Source organism: Phodopus roborovskii, unplaced genomic scaffold, assembly GCF_943737965.1.
Source record: "Phodopus roborovskii unplaced genomic scaffold, PHOROB, whole genome shotgun sequence".
Lineage (NCBI taxonomy): Eukaryota > Metazoa > Chordata > Mammalia > Rodentia > Cricetidae > Phodopus > Phodopus roborovskii.
The window spans coordinates 16,959,787-16,985,569 of record NW_026126485.1 but is presented as its reverse complement, the minus strand read 5'-3'; the positions used below and the strand labels follow the sequence as shown (position 1 = coordinate 16,985,569).

Sequence of the window (25,783 nt, the reverse complement as noted above, 5' to 3'; positions counted from 1 at the left end):
ACGAAAGAAATACAGATAACTCTAAACACTGAGCCAGAAAGCAAGTATTTCATAGAAAGTTATTTTATTATCAGAACAGTATGCTTCCTTATGTTTCAGATCTATTTATTGTTTTTTTACAAGTACCAAAGTCCCTCCATCTTTTCCCAAGTGAATATACACGAATATAAAAACCGATGACTGTGCATACTGCCCACTCTATCTCCACCTAGTTTGGGTCACTGGGAAGTTATGTCCAACACACAGCCTACTGGAATAGCTGTGTTCTCTCTTCTACTTATTTATTCTCAAAGCCGCACTCAGTCATCCTCTTGCTGATTTCTTTTCTGTGAAAGGAAACCAAGAATATGTTAATGAAGCATATTCTAACTGCAATATCTGCCCAGCCAAAGTCACTGTTTCTGTCAGAAGTGTAATCTTCTGGAGGTCTTCATAAAACATGTGGCTAGAAATTACGGGGGGGGGGGCATGCTTTAACTAATTTGATAAGCTGGCTTATTACCTGGCTCCTGAATGACAACCCTCAGGCATCTGAATGCTTCTTTCTATTTCTTACATAGGTAAACACACTTTCACAAAGAAACATACATGGAAACACACATAATCATGATCACTGTGTAGTAGCAGAGACTTGATCTTCAAACCCCATGACAACATTCATACTTCAACACTAGTATGCAAAATTTTCAAAATGAGATTGTGTAATAAAAGTATCTTTTGCCATCCTGACTGACAAATTATCCCTTCAGCTTGTAGTTCCTATTTACTTACAAAGTGACCTAATTCTATTTCACTGGGTCCTTTAACCCATAACCAGTGATAGACGTCCAGGTGGTCCAGGACTGAAAGCAAGTGCCACAAACATACTTGAACCTCCATCTGAAAGGACGGACAGCACATAAACTTCCATATACTCTACCAGCTTGAGGAAATCTATGAGCTTGTGAACATCTTCCCCGGTGGAGAGGTCTACGAAGTCCTTGGGCAGTCGGTAGCTCAGATAGGGGCTGGGCTGCACTGTGACCTCACTGTTTGTGCAGCGGAAAGCCGGAGAATCCTTTACAAAGAGAAAACAGCAAAGTCTGTCTTTGTTTTTAAGGTCAATTTTCCAAACTTAAAAACAACACTAGCACAATTTCAATGCCAGTGTTTTCTTCTGTACTAGAGAAGGAAGAAAACAATGCCCTAAAGTAAAAGGCACCAAGAATTTAAAATAATTCCACATGGTCACTGGAAAGTGAATAGAAAGCCTTTCAAAACAGCATTCCATTTAGAGCAGGATGGGTCTCTAAGTGCTGCCTGTGTACAACTGCATGTGCAGGGGAGATGCTCCTGAGCAGGACAGGGCCGAGGATAGTCCCCTCTGGGTCCATGCAATCTCAGAGGCCAGAGTCTGTATTATCATGGTCCTACAAGTACTTTGCCTTGGGGAACTACCTTGCCCTTCATAGTGAGGGCAAATGAGTATTCTGAAGTCCATAATCTATTTAATACTCCTCTTAGATCATCTGCTATCTCACCATCTGCAAGTTGACAAGTCACTAGTTTTCCGACTCATTCTTTAATGTACTTGGTCAAGTCTTGGGTAGAATGTTTACATGTTGCTTTGTACAAAGAAGACATAAGGCCCTGGCTTTGAACTTCCCAAGTGGTGAATATCTAGGTAAGGATGGTTGGTGTTCAGCAAAGAAGACAAGACAGGAACTTGAACAAGTTGGGACCAGGAAGCCATGGAAAGCAGGCCACACCTTACACAAATAACCCAAACACCTGCTAAGAGTTATCTGCTCTGTGCTGGCTTTGTTCTTGGAATGGGAGATGGAATGGAGGACCAGGAGACAGATGGTCAGCAAGTGAACAAATAAATGACCAGACCATGTCCGACAGCGAAGGTGTTATGGAAACAGAGCTGGGCAATGTGCTAAGAAGACAATGATGACCATTTTAGAGGGATGGGCTAGAGGCTCCTTTAGAGAAGTAAACTTGCTAAGGGGCCCTCTGGGCTGAGATCTGAAAAAGGAGCAGAACAGGCTTTGGAGGCGGGGAGACAACTAGATCGAAGACTTCAGGCAAAGCTGGGCTTTTCAGGCTCCTTAGGTTTCTGGGGTAGAGGGAAGTCTAGGCCTCTATGACCAAGGATAAGCAGGGCAAATGCTGGGAAAGGTTCTGGGAACCACATTCTGTCAAGTAAATAAAAGTAAATAAAACACTGTGTGGAGGATAACCCTATAAAACCACTTCTGTCAACAACCATGTCGCTCCTACTTAATTAAGCAACTTATGTCTTTCTATCTTTCAGTTTAACAGCTCATTACTCTAAAACACCAACAGCAACAACATCCTTTCACTGGTTAATATGTCAGACATGAGCAGTGTCTGGTACTGTGCTAGCCCCACAGATGTATTAAGGGTAGCAGAAACACCATCATTCGAAAACCTGAGTCTAGTGAGGGCACAGCACATCAACAGGTACTTGAAATGGTTTGTCAAGGACCACATTAAGCTGAATATTGATCTGAATCAAGTGCAAAGGGAGGGCCAAAGGGGGCCCAGGACAGAATGATGACAGTAATGGAAGGATGAGTGAAATAAAACATGCTCCTCATAAAGGCAGAGAAAGGGCCAGAAAAGCAGGAAGAGGGTGTGAGTCTCTCAAAGGAAGAAATGGTGTAAGACTAAGAGGGCACTTGCCAAGCACATCAGTAAAAGAAGGGCTGTGTGTCTCTCATCAGAAGTCAAAAGTCACTTACGGTCCTTGCCAAGAGCAGGGCCTACAAAGTGGTAGGACAGAAGATGGTTGGCAGAAGACTGAGGAATGTGGGGTGACAAAAGGGAGGACAGGCAGCAGGAGACTAGGGAAGTGGCTGTCATAAGACACAGCTCCTAAGCTCTTGTAGCAGTTCCTTAAGTGGATCTAATTAGGGCTGCTGGCATGAGCATGTGTGGGAGGCTATTTAAATGAGTAAAGGCAACGTAACTGCAGCAGGTCCATTGAATATGGCGCTTCCTCTCCCAACAACCATTTCCATTGCCTATAGCTCCTCAGGCAAGTATGTTTAAGGGTAGAAAAAAGAAAGATTAGCTGTGAAGATGGGAGAAAAGAAGAGTGTAGCTGTATACATAAATGTGGTTAAAGAAAAACATTAAGATGGGAGCTATATATATGAACTTGGATGAATCCTAATGGATAGTAGACAAGAAGAGGGTGAAAAACAACATGGTAAGTTCAGCAGACAGCTCAAGGCTTAGGAGGGTGGGCAGGGGTGAGCTCAAGGCTTAGGAGGGCAACTAAGTTGAGTAGTTTCTCCTTCCTGTAGAGGGGCTAACAGGATCTGCCGTGAGGAAGGTAAGGAGCAATGGCTGGAAGAAGTGAGCCTGGAGAAGTGGGACCTGGAGACAACTGAGATGAAAGCTGACCAAGGACTCTCATCACGAAAACAGAGGACACTTCAAAGAGACTCTGGCCTAGGCAGACACATAGCCACTGCTCTCTGTGAACACTCAGCAGGGAGCAGAACCACAGAAGCTGTGGTATGAACCAACTGAAGGTCAGGGCTCTTCTAGGTGAGCATGGCAGGCAAAGCTAAGACAACTAGAATAAGTAGAAAAACTCTGCTTTTCCAGGGAAAGGAATGAGCCACACGGACACCTCATTGAACACTCTGATGGGAAGGAACGGCTAGCAAAGCTGTGTCTACTGGATTCTTTCTCAGTGGTCCAGGTCCTGCCTATGAGATCCATGGAGTGGTGAATGGACTGAAAAAGTTGGTCTTACCTGCCCCTGAGCATCCCCTTCACTGAAGTCACCTCTTAAGTTGTTCTCGGATGTCAGGTCTTCCCAAGTAAACAACAGTGAATCTGTGACTTCCCCAAATGGATTAAAGTCGATCAGCCACACCTTCCCCTAGAGCACAGACAGAAAAAAAAAAAAAAAAAAAAAAAAAAAAAAAATCAGCTAAGTATAAAATAAAGCCAAACACATCCTATACTCTCTTATTAAAAAGGCGTTTTCCTATTATTTTCCCTTAATGATAATCTTAAACTCTTGGAAACTATTTCAAAAGATCATCCTTCAGTGTTCCACAGACAGATCTAAGAGGCTGACTGATGTAGAGGGAAGAGAAACAGTAAGAAGGACACCAATGAGGGCCCATCTAAACAAACCACAAAGAGTACAGAATTTTCTTTCCTTATTTTTAGTTTTCAATGAGGCATTGGAGGGGAAAGCACATGGAGGGGAAATGAAAAAGACTAGCAACCTTTGACAGAATCTCTTGTCTTCAGAGACAGTCTACTAGATGTTCACCTAAGGAAAAGAATGTTCCAACCTGTTCAGCTGTGCTAGAGTCAGGGATACCTGGGCAGCAAGTGGCCAGTATAGACCTATCTGAACTGGCAATGTGTTCAACCCTATAAATCAAAGATCACATTTGATCTCAAAGACACTTGAGACATACAGTAGACATGTTTACTTGAAATTTTAATTTTTCTTCTCCTGGTTTGCTCCCCCCCTCCTGTGTGTGTGTGTGTGTGTGTGTGTGTGTGTGTGTGTGTGTGTGTGTTAGGAGTGGGGGTACATGTGTAGAAGTCAGAGGAAGATGTCAACTGTCTTCTTCAATTGCTCTCCCCCTTATTTTTTGAGACAATCTGTCACTGAACCTGCAACTCACTAATCAGGCTAGACAAGCTGGCCAGCAAGTCCCAGGGATATCCATCCTATCTCCACTTCTCCGGTATTGGAATTATGGGCACATGTCATTGCACCCAGCTTTTCATATGTGGGTTCTGGGGATCAAACTTAAGCCCTCATGATTGCATGGCAAGCACTTTACCAACTGAGCCTTCTTCTAAATCTCTGATTTCCTACTGACATGTTCACTTACTTTATGTACTACTGACAATTAGATATTTTATTGTAAATGTGAAACTCTCATGTCTTGATCAGATAGCTGTGTGTACAAATTTGGACACGCCAAAGGAGAGAGAATGCTGAGTAGACATTTTACTGATGCTATTTTCATCTAGGCTAAAACGAAATTTTAGAGGTGAGATATCTAAGTAGGGCTTACTACAGAGATACCCAGTCAATGGCATGGAGCCAGTTCAAGAAGTTGTCACTACCTGTCATGTGAGTAAGGTTTCTATTTAATGTAATCCCCAGAGACAAGTTTCCCTTGCCACTGGAGTCATTGGCACGCATCAGTCTGGCACCCACTTCCATATTCTTAGACTATGTGCAATATCACCAGCCATCAGTCAGCCTGGCACGATGCCAGATTTGTTTAGAGGGCTATGACTAAGATAGCTTTAGTACATTGCCTGTTTTTTTTTTTTTTTTTTTTTTTTTTGTTAAACATTTAAGCATTTTCTAATCTCCAAATTGTCTCTTCTTCATCTTGCTTGTTTGTTCTTCTAAACGGAGTTTCTCTGTGTGAAGCTCTGACCATCCTGAAACTCACTCTGTAGACTAAGCTGGCCTCAAACTCAGAGATCTGCCTGCCTCCGCCTCCCAACTGCTGGGATTAAAGGTGTATACCACCACGACTGGCCCTACTTAACTTTTTTTTTTTTTTTTTACTTAAACAGTCTTTAATGAAATCTGTGTATGAGACGCCCCTACTCCTGCATCTTCTCAATCGTTTCTTCCTTGTATTTGCCCTTCTCCTTTCCTACTTGTCGAGACTTGGCTTTCCTTTCCAGGATCTTCTTGCGGTCTTTGTCCAGCTTTAGCCAGGTGATAACCACCTTGCTGGGGTGGATGCCCACATGGACAGTTGTGCCATTAGCCTTTTCTCGCTGTACTCGTTCAATGTAGATGACATATTTCTTCCTGTACACCTGAACCACTTTGCCAATCTGCTGACCTTTGTAGTGTCCTCGGACAACCTGAACTTCATCATCCTTTTGAATATGCATAGATCGAACATTGTACTTCTGTCTCAGCTCTTTGAAAAGAGGGGAAGACATGATCTTCCTCCAAATGTGAGAAGGTGCATTGAAATGCCATTTGCGGTTCTTGCTTCGGTCAGAAGTCACGAAGGGATTGAACTTCATTTTGGCGACTGCGATCCAGCGATGGCCGCAAAAGGAAAGAGACCCTACTTAACTTTTTATCACCAACAAAACTATCTCATCAAAAAGAGGAAAACTCTCAAAAATATTATACCTGTTAGCACAGGAATATTGACTTCTATAAAGTAAAGCTATATCTCCATAAAAATGCAAAGTAATCTAATTTAAAGACAAAACAAACCATCACTGGTAGCTGGCAGCATTTGCTTTAAAAGTCAGATGCCATTTCCATTCGCACCCCCCCCCAATAAAGTAAAACAGCTGTGTGAGTCATAAAACTGTGCAGAATGAAATTTTATAGTTGAACATGCTTTTATGTGCCACCTCAAGCCCCAGTCATCCTGAGCAGTTAATTCCTGTGGTGTTATTTTGTTTGTGATCTAACAAATAAAGCTTGCCTGAGGATCAGAGTGCAGAAGTAGCCACACTAGTTAGCCAGACTCCAGGCAGTGTTGGCACACACTTTTAACTCCTGTACTCAGGAGGCAGAGGCAGGCACATCTCTAAGTTCAAGACCACCCTCGGCTACATGACATTGATCCAGTCTAAAAAAGAAGAGAGCCAGTCAATGATGGCTCACATCTTTGATCCCAGCACTTGGGATCTCAGGCCTTCAATCCCAGGACTAGGAGGTGGAGACAGAAGTGATATGGCTGGATAGAGAGAGGAATATAAGAAGGGAGGAGACAGGAGCTCACTGAATTCAGTTTGAGGATTCGTAGGGACAGGATCGCCCCTTTGGTCTGGGGATTCAGAAGAAGAACTAGTGGTTGGCTGCTCTGTTTTTCTAATCTTTCAGCATTAACCCCTCTATCTGACTCTGGATTATTATTATTAAAACCAATTAGAATAGAATTTCAAGCTACAAATTTTATTAAGGAAAATTCATAAATGAAGAGTCAGACTAATGTTACTTGTATCAACCAAACGACCACTTATGTAAATGTCTCCGAACTAGACACCGCTATTGCTATGGAATATAAAAACCAATCAAGGCTGGCGTGATAGCCCATGCCTTGAATCCCAGCACTTGAGAGGCAAAGGCAGGCGGATCTCTGTGAGTTTGAGACCAGCCTGGTCTACAGGAGCTAGTTCCGGGGTGACACAGAGAAACCCTGTCTCGAAAAACCAAAAATAAATACATACATACATACATACATACATACCAATCAATAACAGAATATGTTCCTTCAACAAGCTCAGTCTACATCACAACATACTTCCTACACAACCAAAACCGAACCCCATCTATACAGAGCACATTCTCATTGGCCAGAAGCAACCTCAGGGAATGATGAGATTCCAGCAGAGCACAGGAGACCCTGACTGGTGAGGGTGCTAGAAATGTTTTCCAGAGTAACTCGGATTTTGCTCCGCTGCTTTGAGACAAGTCTTGCTGCACTGCTCAGTGCTCATGCAAGTCTTCTGCCTCAGTCACCCAAGTAGCCATGATCACTATGGCACCAATGGGCCCAGCCTTTGTAACTCAGCAACAGTGACAGGGGGTGAGAGCGCAGTGTGGCTGGGGAAGCAGATCAATGCAGGGGAAAAAAATCAAGGGTAATAAACCATATTCAGAGAAGCCACTGACAGTATTGTTTTTGTTAGTGTGTAAATTCATGAGGCTTTCTACAATACACTGTGCCCAGGTGTCTTTAAAAGCCTCTTATTTGAAATAGGATGAAATTGAGGTTACTCGGATCCCTTTAAATGTACAGACAGCAAATGTGAGAAAGAGGGGGATATCCCCAGTAGCCAGAAAGGAAAGATGTCTGAAAACCAGAGAGAAGAGTATGGCTGAGCAGCAGGAGCTTCGGAAGCTTAGAAACCCGCCCAGGGATCCCAGAGTATGGGCTTTAACACCACACAACATCTGGGGACTGGCTCTTAGGACTAGGGAGCAACTTCAGAGGGCACCAACCTCAGTGAATGAAAAGAATGTGCCAAAAAGAAGAAAAATCGCTGTCTACCAATTAACTGGGAACCAGTCTTTCTCCAGAGTTTGGGAAACGTGACAGAAGCAAATGAAAATTTTGACCTTTAAGGTCTTTGGGATTTTCACAAGTAAAAGCTCATTAAAGATTAATTCAAAGTAAAACAGACAAAATAAGTAATGAGATTAAAGGATACATGGGTGAAAGTCTGCAAATGTAACAGAGAAAAGCCCCAGGGTCTTAGGAAGAAAAACAAAACAAAACAAAACAAAACTGAAAGATAATAATAATAATAATAATACTTGTGTTGGGACAACTGGGTAAAGTCTACAAAAAGACAAAAATGGATCCATATTGCACAGCAAACAGATAAATGGGTAAATACTAAAGAGGTCAAATACTTAAACACAAAGCAAGAAATCAAACTAGAGGAGCTTAGAATGATTCACATTTGTAACTCACAGTAGGCAGGGAACTGAGGCAGGATTGCTTGAGTTCAAAGCCAGTTGGGCTACTTGAAAATATCCTATCTAAAACCAAAAAAAAAAAAAAAAAACCCAAAAAAAGTAAAACCCAACACCCCAAACCAAAAAATCTCCTCATATAATCCAGCAATATTCTGTTTATAAAACAATTAACATAAAAGCATAAAAGAGATGAATTCTCAAAACAAACACAAGCCTGCCACACTATTGATATCAGATAAAATATATAATGAAAAACATACAAAAGTCTTATTAGTATTAGGAATAGAGAAGGAACCTACTTAACGATAAAATTTCACTTGAAAATGAACTCTTCTGGCTAATCTCAATTGTCAACTTGATTGGACTAAAAGACACTAGGAGATTGGTAAAGCACACTTCTGGGTATATTGCTGAAGGCATGTCCACAGATAGAAACTGAAGGAGAAAAATCCACCCTGAATATGAGCAGCAAAATCCAAAGAATGGGGCCTTGGAGGGAAAGTAAAAGGCAGACAGAAGCCCATCTGGGCAGCTCTGGGCTCATGTATACTCTTTTTTCTCTGCTTCCTGGCATCCATGAGCTGAGCAGCTCAGCTCTATCACCTCTTTCTCAGTTACCAAAGGCTCACTGTGATGGAGCCAAGTGGCCATGGACTGAAACCTCTGAAACTGTGAGCCAAAATCCATATTTTCTACTTACATTTTTCTATATAATTACTTACATAATTCCTATTTCATATTTTTTTTCAAAAAATAAAAGGCTGACAGAAAAATTCATGTTATCTAAGAACACAATTAGGAAGCAAGATATTTTAACATATACTGTTGCTCAGTAACTAATAAATTAAGTAGCCAAAAAGTTAGGATGTTTTCCCATGTGATAAAGTGTACACATATATAAAAGTAAACAAGTAGTGCAAAGAACCCCATTTCCTCCTAGTCAAGTTGCATCAGTTTATCAACTCATTGTCAATATTGTTCATCGGTATTCCCATCCCTTCCCCCCAACATGTGTTTGATTTACAGGGATCCTCAAGCACCATTTCCTCCAGAAACTATAGATACTAGCAACAAGTTTGATCTAGACACAGCTATCTGTAGAATACAGCACACATAAGCTAGACTTCCTTTGGCAAGCACATGCAGAAGGTTTCCATATTTTGTCCAGAGAGCAATCAAACTACAAGTTAATAACAATACAACACATCACAACTGAAAAGACGAGAGACAAAAATGATTTAAGACTCTAAAATAAGAGACAGATGAATTTCTGTGAGTTTCAGGCCAAAATAATCACAGTGAGTTGTGAGTTTTAGGCCAGCTACAGCTACTGAGCAAAACCCTGTCTCACAAAAAAAAGAAAAGGGAAGAATGTACATAATGACTCTAAATTCTACTGGTAGATTATCATCCCTGTGGGAGCTTCTGAGAACATTTTCCAATGCCTCCTTCCAGACTTACTGAATGGGTGGATCGCCAATATGACAAGTACAGAACAGTAAAGACTCTGAAGCACTGAATCAACTTGTCCAACCACAATAAACACAGACGCATCAAAGTGTCGCCAGGTACATACACACTTCAGCTATATTTCGTGAATCAGACCACTTACATATGTGAGTTAGCTTCCTACAAGAATAGCCACACAATAACATATGCAAGGAAGTGTCTAACAAACTCTGATATACGTGCCATTGAGTAAATGCAAATGAGCTTTACAATATGGTCTAAATCTCTGAACAGAAACTGTCAGGATGTTTAGACTGGCGTGCTTCTCACTTTTAAAAATGTAACTAGCTTCAGATCCGCAAGATCTCAGCTACCATTACTCATGTATTCGTCCAACTTCACGTTAAGAAATTTCTCAGCTCTTTTATAGGCTAAACAGCTGCTTTTACCTGTCAGCTCTACTAAGTTAGTGATCAGATCAGAACACTTGCCAGGGACAGAAGGAGACAGGTTACCAGATTCCAACATATCTGTACAATGTGAGCATATAACACATACCTCGCAGCATTATACAGACGGATTTGGAGTTAAATGATACTAAAAGCCTTCTGGGGAGAGTGCACCTTCTGAACAATAGGCTGGGTTCATCCTGCTCTAATTGCCTTGATGCTGCCTGCAGCAGTCATTCCTCATATGTAAATAAATGCATGTCTGCCACTTCCACATCAAGATAATAAATTCCTCCACTGTCCAAGATTATCTTGTTTGAAGCTGCCAGTCAGAAGCACAGCAGCTAGCACAGGACAGATTCACAAATGCTGGCCATGTGAGTGATCTGCCAGTGTCTGTAGTAAGAAGCAGAGCTGAGCCAGGGATTCTTGCCTGCAGGATCAGATTTCTATCTCACCCAAGTCTCTCACTCTTGTAAGGTTTATTTCTACACAGCTAAAATTTTCCAAAGCCTTATTCCTGTCTTTACTCCATTTCATCTATCTATGAAGTGCATACATGTGTGATATGTGGTCACATATGTGTGCGTATGTACACATGGAAACCAGAGGCTTACACCGAGGTAATTCCTGGATTTCTCTCTACTTCATTTATAAAGGCAGGGTCTCTCACTGGACCCAGAGCTTGATGATTTGGCTACTCTAGCTAGCCATCCTGTCTCAGGGACTCCTGTGTTCACCTCTGGAATGCTGGGTTTACAGGTGCTTATACCATGACCACCCAACTTTTATGTGGGTTCTGGGGATCTGAACTCTGATCATCATGCTTGCTCTACAAACACTTTATCCACTGGGCCATCTTGCCAGCCCCTGACTCATCTCATTTTATAGCCCTCCTTTCTAATGCTTAGTATCTACCATCACTCTAGAAGACAGAGAGGTGAAGTATAAATGTTTTGACTTGATATGGGGAAACAACTAACGTTACTTAGGGGTCATGATTCTATGGGTCATATTCCCTTAGTCAAAAAGAATTCAAAGTTGTGACAGGCATCACAGTCACACAGTGGAGTAGGAATGAGACACCTGCTGAAGAGCAGGTCAGATGGGAGAAAATATATATACTATCTTCTGACAATTCAGTCACCAAGCAAGGATTATGGGACAATATGCAGCCTGAGGCTTCTCTGAGATCACATGGCTTAGACAGTGAAATCTCTGCTGTAGGAAGCTTGCATTAAGTGAGGTTTTTGTCTTCTTTTTTTATCTCACCGGTTTGCATCACTTTTAAGATGTTGATTGAAAGTGTTAGAAGTTTCTTAAAAGAAGACATAGAGATGGCCAACAGACACGGAAGATGCTCAAAACCACCTGGCAGAGGTGTGTAAATTAAAGCTACAATGAGGTACTGCTTCATGCCAACCAGAACAGCTGCTATCAGAAAGAACAAAGATAACAGGTACTGGCAAGGATCCGGGGAGCAGTGAGTCCTCGTGTACTGCTGAGAGGAATGTAAGCTAGTCCAGCCCATGAGGAAGAACATGGAAGGAAGTTCCTCAAAAAGTTAAGAACAGGCCTGCATCTCAGCCCTCAGAGGCTCTTGCTGACAATGCTGATGACCTGGGTTTGATTCCTGGAACCCACATGATGGAAAGACAGAAGCCCATGCAAGTGCCTCCATACTCTCACACATCATCAATGTAAAAAATAAAAATGGAGACACCATATGACCAGCAACCCCAGGCCTGGCATACATAAAGGAGAAGTGAGTACCTGGAGAAACCATTGTCCTCCATCTTTATTTGCAACAATATTCACAATAGTCTAGAAGTGTGAAAAGCTAAGTGGATAAAGAAAATGTGATCCAAATACACCACAGAATAGTGATGAGCAATTAAAAAAAAAAAAAAGTGCTACAGGCTACAGTTATCTGAGGCAATATAAATGAACTGGAAAGCCTTATGTACGTGAACTAAGCCAGGCAAGGGCAAATATAACATGATCTCATTCATATTTGAAACCAAACCAGGGATCTCACAGGAGTCAAGAGCAAAAAGGTGGCAACCAGAAGCTGGGTGGAGAGCGAGATGGGAAGAAGTTGATCAATATACAAAGTTAATAAAGAATAAGAAGTTGTAAGGTATTATATTGCATAGCAGGGTGACTATCAGGATGTCCAGCTTTTTAACACTGGGATAGGATATTGTCACCTCAAATGTATTGGGTCCCATTCATAGCCACCCTGAGACATATGTGACTACAGGCTGCAGGTTGAAAATGCCTTCTAGATAACAATGATGTACTGTGTGGCCCAAGAGAATTTTGAATGTTTTTACCATAAAGAAATGGCAAACATTTGAGTAGAAAGATGTTTACCCAGAACTAAACATTACACAATGCAGACATGTATTGAGACATTACATTTGTTTAATTTTTATGTATTAGATAAAAAATAAATTTAAGTTAAAAATGTCAACCTGGGGCTGGGGAGATAACTCAGTGGGTAAAGTGCCTGTCTCCCAGCCATGGGGGGGGGGGCAGGTTTGATCCCCAGGAAACACAGAAAAGAGTCAGGTATGGCTGGTACACATTTGTAAGCCAGCACTGGGGAGATGAGACAAGACCCCTGAGGCTCACTGCCCAGCTGGCCTCATGTAATCAATGAGAGCCAGACCAGTGACAGTTGCTGCCTCAGTGGAGACAGGCAGCATTTCTGAGGATGCTACTTGAGGTTGCCTTTGTCTACATGCACAATCCATATGAATATGTGTAGCCTTCCCACATGAATATGAATACATACACACATACTTAAAAAAATTAAAGGATAAATCTATTAAAGGAAAATATAAAAAATAAATGTAAACAAATTCACATCTTTAGTCTAAAGCAAGTCATGCAAAGAACCTTTTAGTTAACTTTAAAATAAATAAATACCAAATGACAAATGCCTAGCCATTTAAGTATATACAATGAATTATTTTCAGTAGGACAAAACCTACCAAAAAGTGTGAAGGACATAAAGTAGCCACTTATTTATCTACGTGTTCTTTTACTAGTTCTTGCATTTAGGATAAATGGCCATAATTCCAACATACAGGAGCAAAGGCAAGAGGGCCATGAGTTCAAAACCAATGTGACTTATATAACAAGTTCCAGGCCAGCAGATCTACATGGAAAGATTGTTACAAAAACAAGACTGCTGGATTTATTCATGTTGGATATGCTACTGTAAGGAATAACCTTGCATTGTGAACGCCACAAACCTCAGCTTGAGAACACGTTCCTTGGGCAGCAGACCTTCACAACCTTAATGGCTGTACACTATGCTCACCATTCCTGATTTTAAAGCAAGTTAACTACAGTCTACTTACCCTACTGTCTCTGTATATATCGAACACAACTGCAAAGAAGAAAAAACTCAGTTACTAATAAACTAATACTTTTATAATCTATATCTCTTTTTGAAACTCAAGTACACTTTATTACTAAACACAGTAGAAGATCATCAGACTTGAATACTTAATACTTCTAAATCTCCAAACTCAGTCAGGAATGATGACCCACACTCCCCAGCACTGGGGAAACTAAGGCAGGAGGATTGCTGCAAGGTCAGAGTCAGCTTGAACCACCAGCGGTATCCAGGCTAGTAGACTAGTGTGAATCCAACAAAAATTAAGTGACTCACTGGTAAAACAAAATTCCAGGCATAAAAGCACCCTGTGCTGTGTTCTTTGTGTAACTGTTTCCTTCTTCTCTACCCCCTAACTATAATGATTCCTCATACTTAAAAACATAAACCGAACACCAACATCATCTGAACCAGCTGCTTACATGGGCAGAGGAAGCTGTCACCAAGAGAAATACTAATAAAAGGAGCATCTATCACTTATCTGAGGCGTGAAATGAGTAAAATTTGTCATAAGAAAACACAAAATGTAATTATGAGACAGCACGATTCATCTTCTTTTTTTAATTAAATCTGCTATGGAACCCAGTGGTGGCAAGAACAAAAGACATAAATCATAGGTACAACTCTAGGCTATTCAAAAACTCTCTTGCATACCACAAACTTTCAGTTCCTCAAAACAACCCCCAGCTGTTTGCTCTGCAGTCACTGCCTTCTTTGATTACACAGACAGAAGCTGAAAAAGAGAAGTACCCTGCTCCACAGACACATACTATGAAATGTACAATACATACAAGCATTGAGAGAGAACTGCCTTGGTGTCCAATAATATCACCTAATGAAATGAGGGCAAATGCACACAGAAATCATCAGCGACAACAACTGGTGACATTGTTGTAACAAGCTACAAGCACAGACCTTTGAGCTGAGTGTTAAAAATGGACCAAAGTGAGTGAGGCTTAGTTAAGCAGTCTCACGCCACTGCACTGACAGAGGTACTCACAGTCTTCATCTAAGAACTTATACTGTATATGTTCCTTGAAAAAGTCTTGAATGCATCTGCAAATTTCTTCTTTTTGTTTAAAAATATGGTCATAGTATTGCGTGTAGTCCCGCTGAGAAATACCTGACAAGAAAACATCCATGGCTGTTATTATACAATACTCCTAAAATGGCAACATGTAATTCAAAGTTGTAATCAAAGTCATTAAAGCTAGCCAAAAGACCAAGGAGATGAACACTGCAGCACAAATGACTCAACCACAAAGGTCATGTGGATAAGTAAACCTTACACTCCATTGGCATGCATTCTTAATTTTGGAAGCAGTTATTTTATTTAGCAAAATAGAAAGAATTCGGTCACAAAAAGCCTTGTTGAGTAAAATGTGCAAGTGGAAATTCTAAACCTGTGCATATGTGCTTTTATTTTTCTAACATGGTCTCTTCAAATCGATATACTCTTCCAGTGAGGAAGGGGAGTAAAAAAGCTCTCTCACATACCTGCCATGTTCACAATGTATTTATAAAAGCAGCCTATTTTTCCTGTTTTGGGAAAGCTCATCTGTCTTCAGAACCTGATCATTCAAGTCACAGAAAAATCAAACATTCCTTCTTATTTTATTTTTTTTTAAGTGATTTTCAAATATACTGAAGGAGCTATTGAATGAAGCCTTCAATGTATTTTAGTCCCAGAGAAAAGGATTCTGCTGTGAAGAACGGCTTCCGATTCCTTAGCCACACACTCAGGTCTCTCTCTTAAGCAGACTCAAACTAAGGCATATAAACAGTCAAATGTTTATATTTATTTTAGTTATGGAAATGAATGCCAATGTCACATTCAATGAACAGTATGAGCTGATATTCAATTACACATCCCTTTGTTAACACATTTATTTTATAGAAAACATGCATTGGCTGATGGGAACAACACAGAGACCCACAGTCAAACATTAGGCAGAGCTTTCAGAATCCTGTGGAAGAGGGGGAGGAAGCATTATAGGAGTCAGAAGGGTCAAGGACACAGGAAAACCCAAAGAATCAACTAACCTGGGCTCATAGGGGCTCACAGAGAGTGAACCACCAACTGGGGAGTCTGCATGAGATTGACTTAAGCCCTCTGCATATGCTACAGCTGTGTAACATATGGTCTTCTTGGGGGACTCCTAACAGTGGGAGGAGGAGCTGTCTCTGAGTCTTCTGCCATCTTTGGGACCCTACTACTCATACTGGATTGCCTTGTTCAGCCTTGATATAAGGGAAGTACCCAGTTTTACTGCAACTTATTATGCCCGTTTGGCTGATATCTGTAGGAGGCCTGCTCTTTTCTGAAGAGAAACAGAGGAGTGGATTAGGGTAGGGATGGAGGGGTGAGGAGTACAGGGGCTTGGAGAAGAGGGAGGGGAAATGCAGTTGGAATGTAAAAATTATTATTATTATTATTATTATTATTATTATTATTATTATTATTAAAATGCATTGGAAATTTTTAAAAGAACAAATAATCTTTAGCATTTAGCCTGAATAAATGATAACTAACAAAATAACTTCAGAGGTAAGAAAATAAGCAATGTACTTGTTTGATGACTATATTTTCCTTTGCTCATGTAATAAACAGTGCACTAATAACAGAATAAAGATTGTAGGGAACTGGAGAGATGTCTCAGTTAAGAGTACATACTGCTCGTAAGGGGACTTAAGCTTGGTTCCCAGCACCCATGTTAAAACATCTTAAGCTTCAACTCCAGGCAGATTCAGCACTTCTGGCCTCCATGGGCATCTGCTCTATGTGTATATACCCCCCACACAGAAACACACATACACATAAATAAATTTTTTTTTAAAAAAGATCATTAAAACTTGGCTTTTTATTATGTTTACAACAAGTACTTTATTGCTAGTAATACAAAATTTCTGCCAGCAAGTAGGTAATATTACAGATAATGTGTGTTGAGAATGGTAACAACTGTCCCCTCTATCTGTAGACTCCAGACAAGACTAACAGAGCCACCTTCCTGTGCAAAAATCGAACATAGGCTCAGGACCCTTGGTAACACAGAGCTTGAGACTCAATGCCAAACAGAGGTAGCAGCTGGCAGTAGAACTGACTATCCTCATCCTAATCACTGAAGGCATGCCCTTCAAAAGCTTGCCTTCTTTTCTTTGGTTATTTTATTTTTTAATAAAACATGGTCATTGTATATATTTATGAAATAGTGTGACATTGCTATATATATGATAAAAATAATGAAATTAACATATTCACACAATGAAATACAATTCAACCATAAAAGTACAAAATTCTAAAATTTACATGCTATCTTCCTCTTTTCAAAACAAAAATATTTATTATTTATTTAATTTGTGTGTCTGTGTGCGCACGTGTGTGCGCGCACTTGTTCATGCACATGTGAACACCCATCTGCAAGCAAACAAGTTCACATGGTGCTTAAAGAACAACACAGGTATGGGGATTAGTGCTCTCCTTCCACCATGTAAGTTCCGGGACTAAAGTCAGGTCGTCACACTTGATGACCTTCACCCACTGAGCCACCTCACCAGCCACCTTCTTTTGAAGATGATTTTGGGGCTAGGGTTTTAACAGAGCACTTGCCTAGCATATACCATGGTCTGGATTTAATTTCTGGAAACAACAGACACATTAGATCCTTCAAGGATAAAAAGGAACTCACCAATAAGTTTGTTTTCCTTGACAAAACATCGGAATTCAGCCCCAGGAATTAATTCACACCATTTTCGAAGGACAAGCTGTAGACAAATGAATAAATATAACAGAAGTATACAAGAAGACCTTTTCATGTCAAGACCTTTATTATAATAATTGCCATAAAATGGTTCTGAGAAAAAGAGGCCACTTCCAGGAGATGTGACAGGAGATGCAGGCAACAGAGCTGCGACCTATTGTTCTAATAAGGAAAAACTGTTCTGAATCACTTTTGAACAAAATGTATCCTTGTCAAAATTGGGGTTTAGGTTTGGCTCAGTGGTTGAGCACTTGCTAAGAAGCTAAAAGCACTTTCTAAGAGGCTTACAGCCCTCGGAGCACCCCAGGCAAAACTTACTCATTCTGAGAGTTCAGACACAATACCGGACGCCACAGATAATGAAGTCAAAGCTCACCACCACTGTGTCACAAGCTAGCCTGCTGCTTGTATATTGTGAACCTCTTGAAGAAAACCAAAGAATAAAATAATAAAATAATTTCAGCACTGAGGCCCTGTATTCAATCATCAGCACAGTGTTTGTAAAAATTTTTAAGATGAGCCAGGCATTGGTGGCACACGCCTTTAGTACCGGCACTCTGGAGGCAGAGGCAGGTGGCTCTCTGTGAGTTTGAGGCCAGCCTGGTATACAGAGCTAGTTCCAGGACAGCCTCCAAAGCAATACAGAGAAACCCTGTCTCGAAAAACAAAACAAAAATAAAAACAAAACAAAAAAATCTTTAAGATGGTGTATAAACTACTTATGAAGAGACTCAGTCTCCCTCCTCTTCCTCTCTCCTTCTTCAGAAAACGAAAGGACTGAAATATTATCACTGAAACTTTCTGGTAATATCTTCTTCTTAAAGAAAAATACGTTTTTAACAAGGGGGAGCTCATGGACCCCAGACTGATAGCTGGGAAACCAGCATAAGAGCCCCTGAACATGGGTTTCAATTAGGAGGCCTGGGAAGTATATGGTACCTCTGACAATGGAACCAGGATGTATCCCTAGTGCACGAATGGACTTCAGGAGCCCATCCCCATGGAAGGATACTCCCATAGCCTAGAGACACGGGGGAGAGCCTAGGCCCTACTCCAAATAACTTGACAGACTTGGATAATCCCTCATGGAAGGCCTCACCCTCCCTGAAGAGTGGATGGGGAATGGGATGGGGGGGGGCTGTGGGGGACATGGTAGAATGGGAGAGAAAGGGAACTGGGATCAATATGTAAAATGAGAAAAAAATATTAAATAAAAAAAGAAAAAACATGCTCAATATCTATAGAAACAGATCAAGTATATGTTCAGATACAGTTAAAAAGAAATGCTTCATTATGAGTTATTTCTTCAAAACATTCTCATATTTTATGTAGAGCAATAATAAAGATGAATAACATTAAAAAAAGAAAAGTAAATTTTTTAAATTGAATGTCTTAAGACTTCAAAATGCATTGAGTCCATATTGTAAGCACTGGGTCAAGCCTTGCAAATGTGTATTTTAAAAACATGATGAGGGGCAGGAGAGGTGGTTTAGCAGTTAAGAGCACTTGCAGAGAACCTGGGTTCCCAGCACCCACATAATAGTTCACAACCTCCTGTAACTCCAGTTCTAAGGGATCCAACACTCTCTTCTGACTTCTGTGGGCACCAAACACACACATGATACAAAAATGTATATACTGGTAAAAACACTTACATATAAAATAAAATGAACAAATTAAATTTTAAAATTAAAACAATCAAAATTACCTGTGAACCTCAAACTAAAATATTACAAATTCTTATGTACTAAAAGTTGATCTTGGGGTAGGGTGTGTGTATAATATGGCTATGAAAATTTTATTTAGAAACAAATAAGCAACTACAGCATACTAACAGCAACAAGTAACATACAGTGGTTGTTTTAGAGCTCAAAAGGGTAAAGCCTTTCTCCCTGCCCAATCTTTCTGTTGTCCTCAGAAACAGCCAGAGCTTTCTGGTTCTTATTTGTCTTTCTAGAAGTAACCCAGGAATTCATAAGTATGTAGCATATGGAAACATTTTTAAAAATACAGACAGAAGCATATGCTACATGGGATTCTGCTTGCAACATTTTTTACTTTAATTACTTGAGGAATATCACTTCCCTAACTTTAACTCTTATGTCTTACCATGATGATGCTGTACCAAAACAAAGCAATACAACAGCAAAGGACTGGTAAGCAAATCTGAGCTTTAAATGATGCCATTTCCACCAGGGTTATAGTTCAATGAAAGACTAAACAAACAGTCTTTGCAGTTCTTGTGCAGTCAACAGGTGCTTCACAGGAACTTGTTCAGCAGTGTAAATATGTAATACGCATACAAATGATGCTATAAAGATTGGATAATGACATGGGAAAACACACTCTGGAAATCAGTGGGGGGAAAAAGATCCCAGTAACAAACACCTTAAGACCTACTAACTCTTTAGTGGCCTAATAATAAGTTCAGTGTTCTATAATAATCACAGAAGATGTATCAGTATAGTTATTCAACACAAAGAATATTCAATACAGTCAGTATCAGTGAACAGTATTTTTTCTTTGTGATGCTAGGGACAAACTCAGGGCCTAAAACATGGCACACAAACTAGGCTGCATCACCAGTCTGTAGATGAAAATAGGTATACACAGAGATGTCAAGAAGCAAATAATAAAGAAAAAAATTTTAATCATGGCACTAATTCTACAACATTAAAAAGATACGAAAATGTTATGCAATTAAGAAGCAAAGATGGCCACACTAGCTTCAAAATTTTCAGAAATACTGTATCTTTTAATAATGCAAATTCAAAAAGATCAAGAGTAATTACAAAGGACAAGAACACTCCAGATTTAATTAATTAGCTAAGAAATTAGCTGTATTTAAGAATAGTGCCCATTTGAGAGGTATTTATTTTTATGTACAGTTTCAAAATATGGAGTAAAAGCTGCAGTTTGCAATGATTTTAATTTCTACTAAAGTTGTGTCATTACTCTCCGTTCTTCTACAAGTTCTTTGTAAGATAAGTGAAGGATATAAAGTAAAGCGAGGATGATGACTTTTTCTGCTAGTGCAGTTTGGATTTAGGATGCTCCACCCCCACCCCTCAGGCTCCAACTGTCAATGCTTGGTCTCCAGCTTGCTGTGCTATTTTGACGGCTATGGAGGAGCTGAAAAGTAGTAGCCCTGGCTGGCAGACAAAGATCACAGCAAGATGCAGGCTCTGAACCAGAATTTGGTTGGTGAAAAGTACAAAAGCACTTATTTTATTCAAGAATATGAATATAGTACATATATTTGAATATAAAGCCTATAAATAGTACATACTCATTTTTCTTTCTGTGGTGGTTTGAGTAAGAAGGCACCCATAGGCTCATAGATTGGAATGCTTGGTCACCAGGGAATGCCATTATTAGGAGGTATGGCCTTGTTGGAGAAAGTGTGTCACTAGGGGGTGGGCGCTGAAGTTTCAAATGCTCAATCCAGGCCCTATGTTTCTCTCTTCTGCTACCTACCAATCTGGATGTAGAACTCTAGTCTCTCTCTAGCACCTGCCTGCCTGCATGCCACCATGTTGAAAATGGACTATAAACCTCTGAAACTGTAAGCAAGCCCTAATAAAGTGTTTTGTTTTTTTGTTTTTAGATAAGGCCTGCCATGGCCATGGTGTCTCTTTACAGCAATATAACACTAACTAAGACACACTCTCTCCTTTTCTCTTCTCTCTCTCACTTTTTTGAGACAAGGTCTCACTATGTGGTCTTGACTGGCCTGAAAATTGCTTTGTAGACAAGGCTGGCTTTGAACTCAGTGAACTGCCTGCCTCTGCTGGGATTAAAGGTATGTACCGCCACACCCCACCCACCTAAATAATTCATATTCTTCTATATGTATGACAAGTTTCTTAAATTTAAAGATGTAGTATTTCTATGTTCAAACCTTTTTATTCATTTATAAAGAAGCAGCACAATTCCATGATCTTGACTGGGATTCTTAGCGTCATAAAGAAGAAAGATGCTTACCTCGTATTCTATACATGGGTCTGGAGAGTCATCAGTACAATGGATGAATCTTTGGAGAGAAAAAAATGCAACCGAGTATTTATTTAACCCTCAAAACAGCATAAGGAGCTCATACATTTATAATCTCCATTTTTCTGTCAGTGGGCAAAGAATCTAAAATTCAAGTGTCCAAGCTTCATAAATAAGCTAGAACTATACACACTCAGGCTGCCCAGCTGCAGTGAGGGTAGGGTGCCACTCCCCTCTCTCAGTGTTGGTTCAGCTGATGACTCACCAGGCTGCATACTGTTCTATGACCATGAGCTCTGCCACTGAGAGCCACACAAAGTGGCCACACTCTTTCTTCAATCGATGTAGGGTGGCATGACATTGTTACCTTAGTGCTCACTCTGTGGATGAGTCAGCATGCTGACTACCGCTCCATGAATATTAGCTAGGCCACTGAAAACCACACAAAGTGACTGTCATTTCAAAAAATGTATGACAGAACAATTCAGCCCTATACTACACACCCCCCCCTCTAAGCACTGTTTCATGAGCAATGATATACACCAATATAAAACATCCATCTGTGCCATGCACTGGGCTGGGCATAAGAAGCACAAAAATACCTAGGACTGTGATGTCCTGTGAGAGGTGTAACAGAGAAAGCTAGCCGGTACACAGACAATTTCAGAACACTGGGGTAAATAAAATACTCTAACATCATAAAGGAAGAACCAACTGGTTGGCTGTCATGTGAGGGAGGGAGGAGGAGGTAGAAAAAGGGTTCGTGTATAAGGCAAAGGGGAATGTGTCAAGGCAGGAAGAGGAATGATAAGGCGAAGAGCTGCAGGAGAGTCATACCAGTGGGGTACAGAAGGCAAGGGGAAGTGCCATTGATAAGGGTGGATGAAAATTTGGACAAGGAGTGCTGGTTAGATTTCATTTCACTCTGACACAAACTAGAGTCACCTGAGAAGAGGGAACCATACTGAGGAACTTCCTCAATGAGAATGGCCTGAGGACATGTCTGTGGGGCATTTGTTTTTTATTGATGGCTGATATGGGAGGGCCCAGTCCACTGTAGGCAGTGCTAGTCCTTGGCAGGTGGTCCTAGCTGTATAAGAAAACAAGCTGAGCAAGACATAGGAAGCAAGTCAGTAAGCAGCACTCCTCCTTAGCGTCCCTTAATAATATCTGTAAGTAGTAAGATGAAATAAAGCCTTTGCTCCTCAAGTTGCTTTGAGTCTGTTTTGTCACAGCAGAAGCAAAGGCAATGTGGCCCTTGGGGTGGTGGTAGGGGACTATAGAGGAGGTCATTACATTGCAATGCATTAAAAGTGTCAGGATGGCACAATGTTCTGAGATAGTGAGGGGGAAAGCCTGGCAATGCGAGGCAGCCAGTGAGAGGGCTTACTACAATAGTCTCCGGAAGTGATGAAAGGTTAAGTGAGGCAACGACACGGGTAAGGAAAAAGAAAAATACAAAGCCATTGGGAAGGCCAAGTCACTCTAACAGGCTGGAGAGACGGCTCAGCTGCTAACAATGTATTTATTGTTCTTGCAGAGGACCCGAGTTCAATTCTCCAGCATCCACATCAGGCAGCTTACAACTGCTTGTAATGTCAGCTCCAGATGTGTTTATGTATCTGGCCTTAACCCTAGGTACATAAACATATACAGACACACACATGTACACATAAATAAATAGTAATATTAAAAAAAAAAAAAAAAAAAAAGGAAGTAATGGGCAGGCAGTGGTAGCACAAGCCATTAATCCCAGCACTCAGTAGGTAGAGGCAGGGTGATCTCTGTGAGTACAAGACCAGTCTGGTCTATAGAGCTAGTTCCAGGACAGGCTCCAAAGCTACACAGAGAAGCCCTGTCTCGAGGCAAAAAAAAAAAAAAGGACCAATAGAGTGACCAGGATGACTCTGGAACCACCTGGGGGTTGAAGCTGATGCCATTCGATAGCACAGGAGGAAAAGCAGGTGGTGCAGGGTGAGGAGAGAACAGTGTTTGAGCAATAGAACTGAGACAGGGAAACCACAGGGAAGTTGAGTAAGGCCACTAATGAGGAGACCCAGAGGGAGAGGTAGGGAGAAAAGGGGTCTAAGAGCTCAGCCAAGGAAGGAAAAGTGACATCCCGGCAGATGACAGAATCCTGGGACAGCAAGATTTAAAGAGTGAGTGAAAGAAAAACACCTCAGGGAAGATTACACTAGGAAACAGGAAGTGGCACACTGAACACTGAAAGGCAAAGATTTCAAAAACAAAACAGTGGCCAGAGCAATTTTTAGAGTATGCCCAAAGACAGGGGCTAGGGAAGCGGAGAGCAAGCAAAGGTGGGTGGTAAGAAAGAGGAAGTGTGCTTTTAGGAGCAGCTTCGCTATGGAAGGCAGGACCAATCACTGGCTGGCCATATCTCCCCAGGGCTATGATGACAGGTGTGTGCTACCATGTCCAGAAATTTACCTGGATTCTGAGGGTCCTAGTGAACTCAGGTCCTTGTGCTCCCATGGCAGGCAATATATTGAATAAGCCCTTTTGACAGCTTCTTGTTTTTTATTTTTAATTTAATACTGACATAAACCATCAGAGATAGTTTGACAAAATGGAAGCAAAAATATAGTTGAGAAACGGCTTGTACATGTACATAACTTGTAACATATATACAATTTATAGTTGAGAGATATTTGTAAAAAAAATAATAAGCATGAACAAAAGAAAAGGTCCTTTTCCTTCTTTGTGGCTATCATGGTTTGAATGCGAGATGTCCCTCATAAGTTCATGTGCTGAACACTTGATTTCTAGCTGCTAGTGTGGAAACTTCAGCAGGTGGGGTCTAGCTGATCAATGTGGAAGTGGGTATGTGAAGTCAGACCCAGCACAATTCCTTCCCCTGTCTCTCTTCCCAGGCACCATGAGGTTTGCACCCTGCCACCACTATGATGCTCTGCCTTACCACAGGCACACAGCATGAGGCCACAACTCCTGGGATTAAGCCCACACACTGTGAGCTGAACTAGACCTTTCCTCTTGCCTTGTCACAAAGTAACAATTCAGCTAACACATGTGCTAGTCATCAAGTGCTCTGTCAATGAAAGCACAAAAATTCTCTCTCTCTCTCTCTCTCTCTCTCTCTCTCTCTCTCACACACACACACACACACACACACACACACAATCATTTTAAAGATATCTTGAGGCTGGCAAGTTAGGTGTTAGAGTTCATGCTTAGCAAGTAGGAAGCCTTGGATTCATTTTATAGGAGGGGAGCAAAAGTTATTCAAATGCAAACCCAAGTGTGAAAGCCTTTTACATCATTGAATGTGTGATTGTGTTCATACCTCTGCAACCACTTATGCTTTACATTGCAAATAGTAATAGTTTTAATTTACTTGATCGGCCAAAAATTCAGAGAAAGCAGACTTCTATTACCACTAATAACTGGGAACCAGATGATATAACCTAAAGGTACACAGTGTGTTTGTCAAGCCACCAGTGGACTCTGTTTTTACAGTGGTGAATGTTTGTATGGGCCAAGCACCACTGAAAGCCTTTCACAGCTGCTCTCTTATCTAACCCTTGCAACAAGGGCTGTCATTATCATCTCCACTTATCTGAGCTCCTACCAAGGCTCAGAAGGGTAGGGTAACAGTGGGAAAGAAACCTTCAGTCACAGGCTACACTGCATGTCTCATGGATGGCAATTCTACAGGAGTTCTTACTAAATCTCTTAGGTTAAGTTTAGTGGGTAGGTAGAGAGTGAAGAGAAGGTGCACACACACGCACGCACGCACACGCACACACACACACACACACACACACACACACACACACACACACACACACGCTACACACTGACAAGACTTTAGCCTAAAGAAGCATCAGTGTTGAAAAAGAAAAGAAGCCAGGCAAAAGTAGCACACCCCTTTGATTCCACCATTCAGAAGGCAGAGGAAGAGGGTCGCTGAGCTCAAGGCCAGCCTGGTCTACAGAGGGAGTTCCAGGACAGTCAGTTCTACATAGAGAAGAAACTCTATTTAAAAAGGGAGGGAGGGAGAGAGGGAGGAGAAAAATCTATCATTAACTAAATCTTATTTCCATGAGAAAGTTGGGAAACCTATTTTAACATACTCCAGCATAAAGTGGTACTATCTGAAGACCTCATTTTCCTGTGGAAGCAAAACTCCCTTTCTTCAAACTCAACTAAAGTATATTACCCAAAGGAGCTATATTCTAAAACTAGCTTTGAGTATATTTAAAAGTTCTTAAGC

At 40.9% G+C, this 25,783-nt stretch overlaps 2 protein-coding genes across 3 annotated transcripts in view; both read right to left on the bottom strand.

The window, feature by feature from the left end:
- Window positions 1-45: 45 nt before the first annotated feature.
- Window positions 46-25,783, bottom strand: part of Cdc123 (cell division cycle 123) — a 47,472-nt gene continuing 21,734 nt past the window's right edge. For both annotated transcript variants that reach the window (XM_051194890.1, XM_051194891.1), the window contains 7 exons: window positions 21,523-21,571; window positions 17,467-17,542; window positions 14,781-14,903; window positions 13,743-13,771; window positions 3,776-3,904; window positions 920-1,057; window positions 46-326 (listed from right to left, as the gene is read on the bottom strand). In XM_051194890.1, coding sequence (XP_051050847.1) covers window positions 300-326; window positions 920-1,057; window positions 3,776-3,904; window positions 13,743-13,771; window positions 14,781-14,903; window positions 17,467-17,542; window positions 21,523-21,571 — 571 coding nt within the window. In that variant the 3' untranslated portion in view covers window positions 46-299. The remainder of the gene's footprint in view (window positions 327-919; window positions 1,058-3,775; window positions 3,905-13,742; window positions 13,772-14,780; window positions 14,904-17,466; window positions 17,543-21,522; window positions 21,572-25,783) is intronic.
- LOC127229848 (60S ribosomal protein L26-like) lies at window positions 5,546-6,069 on the bottom strand. Its single transcript, XM_051194892.1, has one exon. The coding sequence runs from the start codon at window positions 6,052-6,054 to the stop codon at window positions 5,617-5,619; it is 438 nt and encodes a 145-aa protein (XP_051050849.1). The 5' UTR covers window positions 6,055-6,069; the 3' UTR covers window positions 5,546-5,616.

What these genes read in the sequence shown, in the direction of transcription:
- LOC127229848 (XM_051194892.1), bottom strand. Translation starts at nt 6,054, where the DNA reads ATGAAGTTCAATCCCTTCGTGACTTCTGACCGAAGCAAGAACCGCAAA.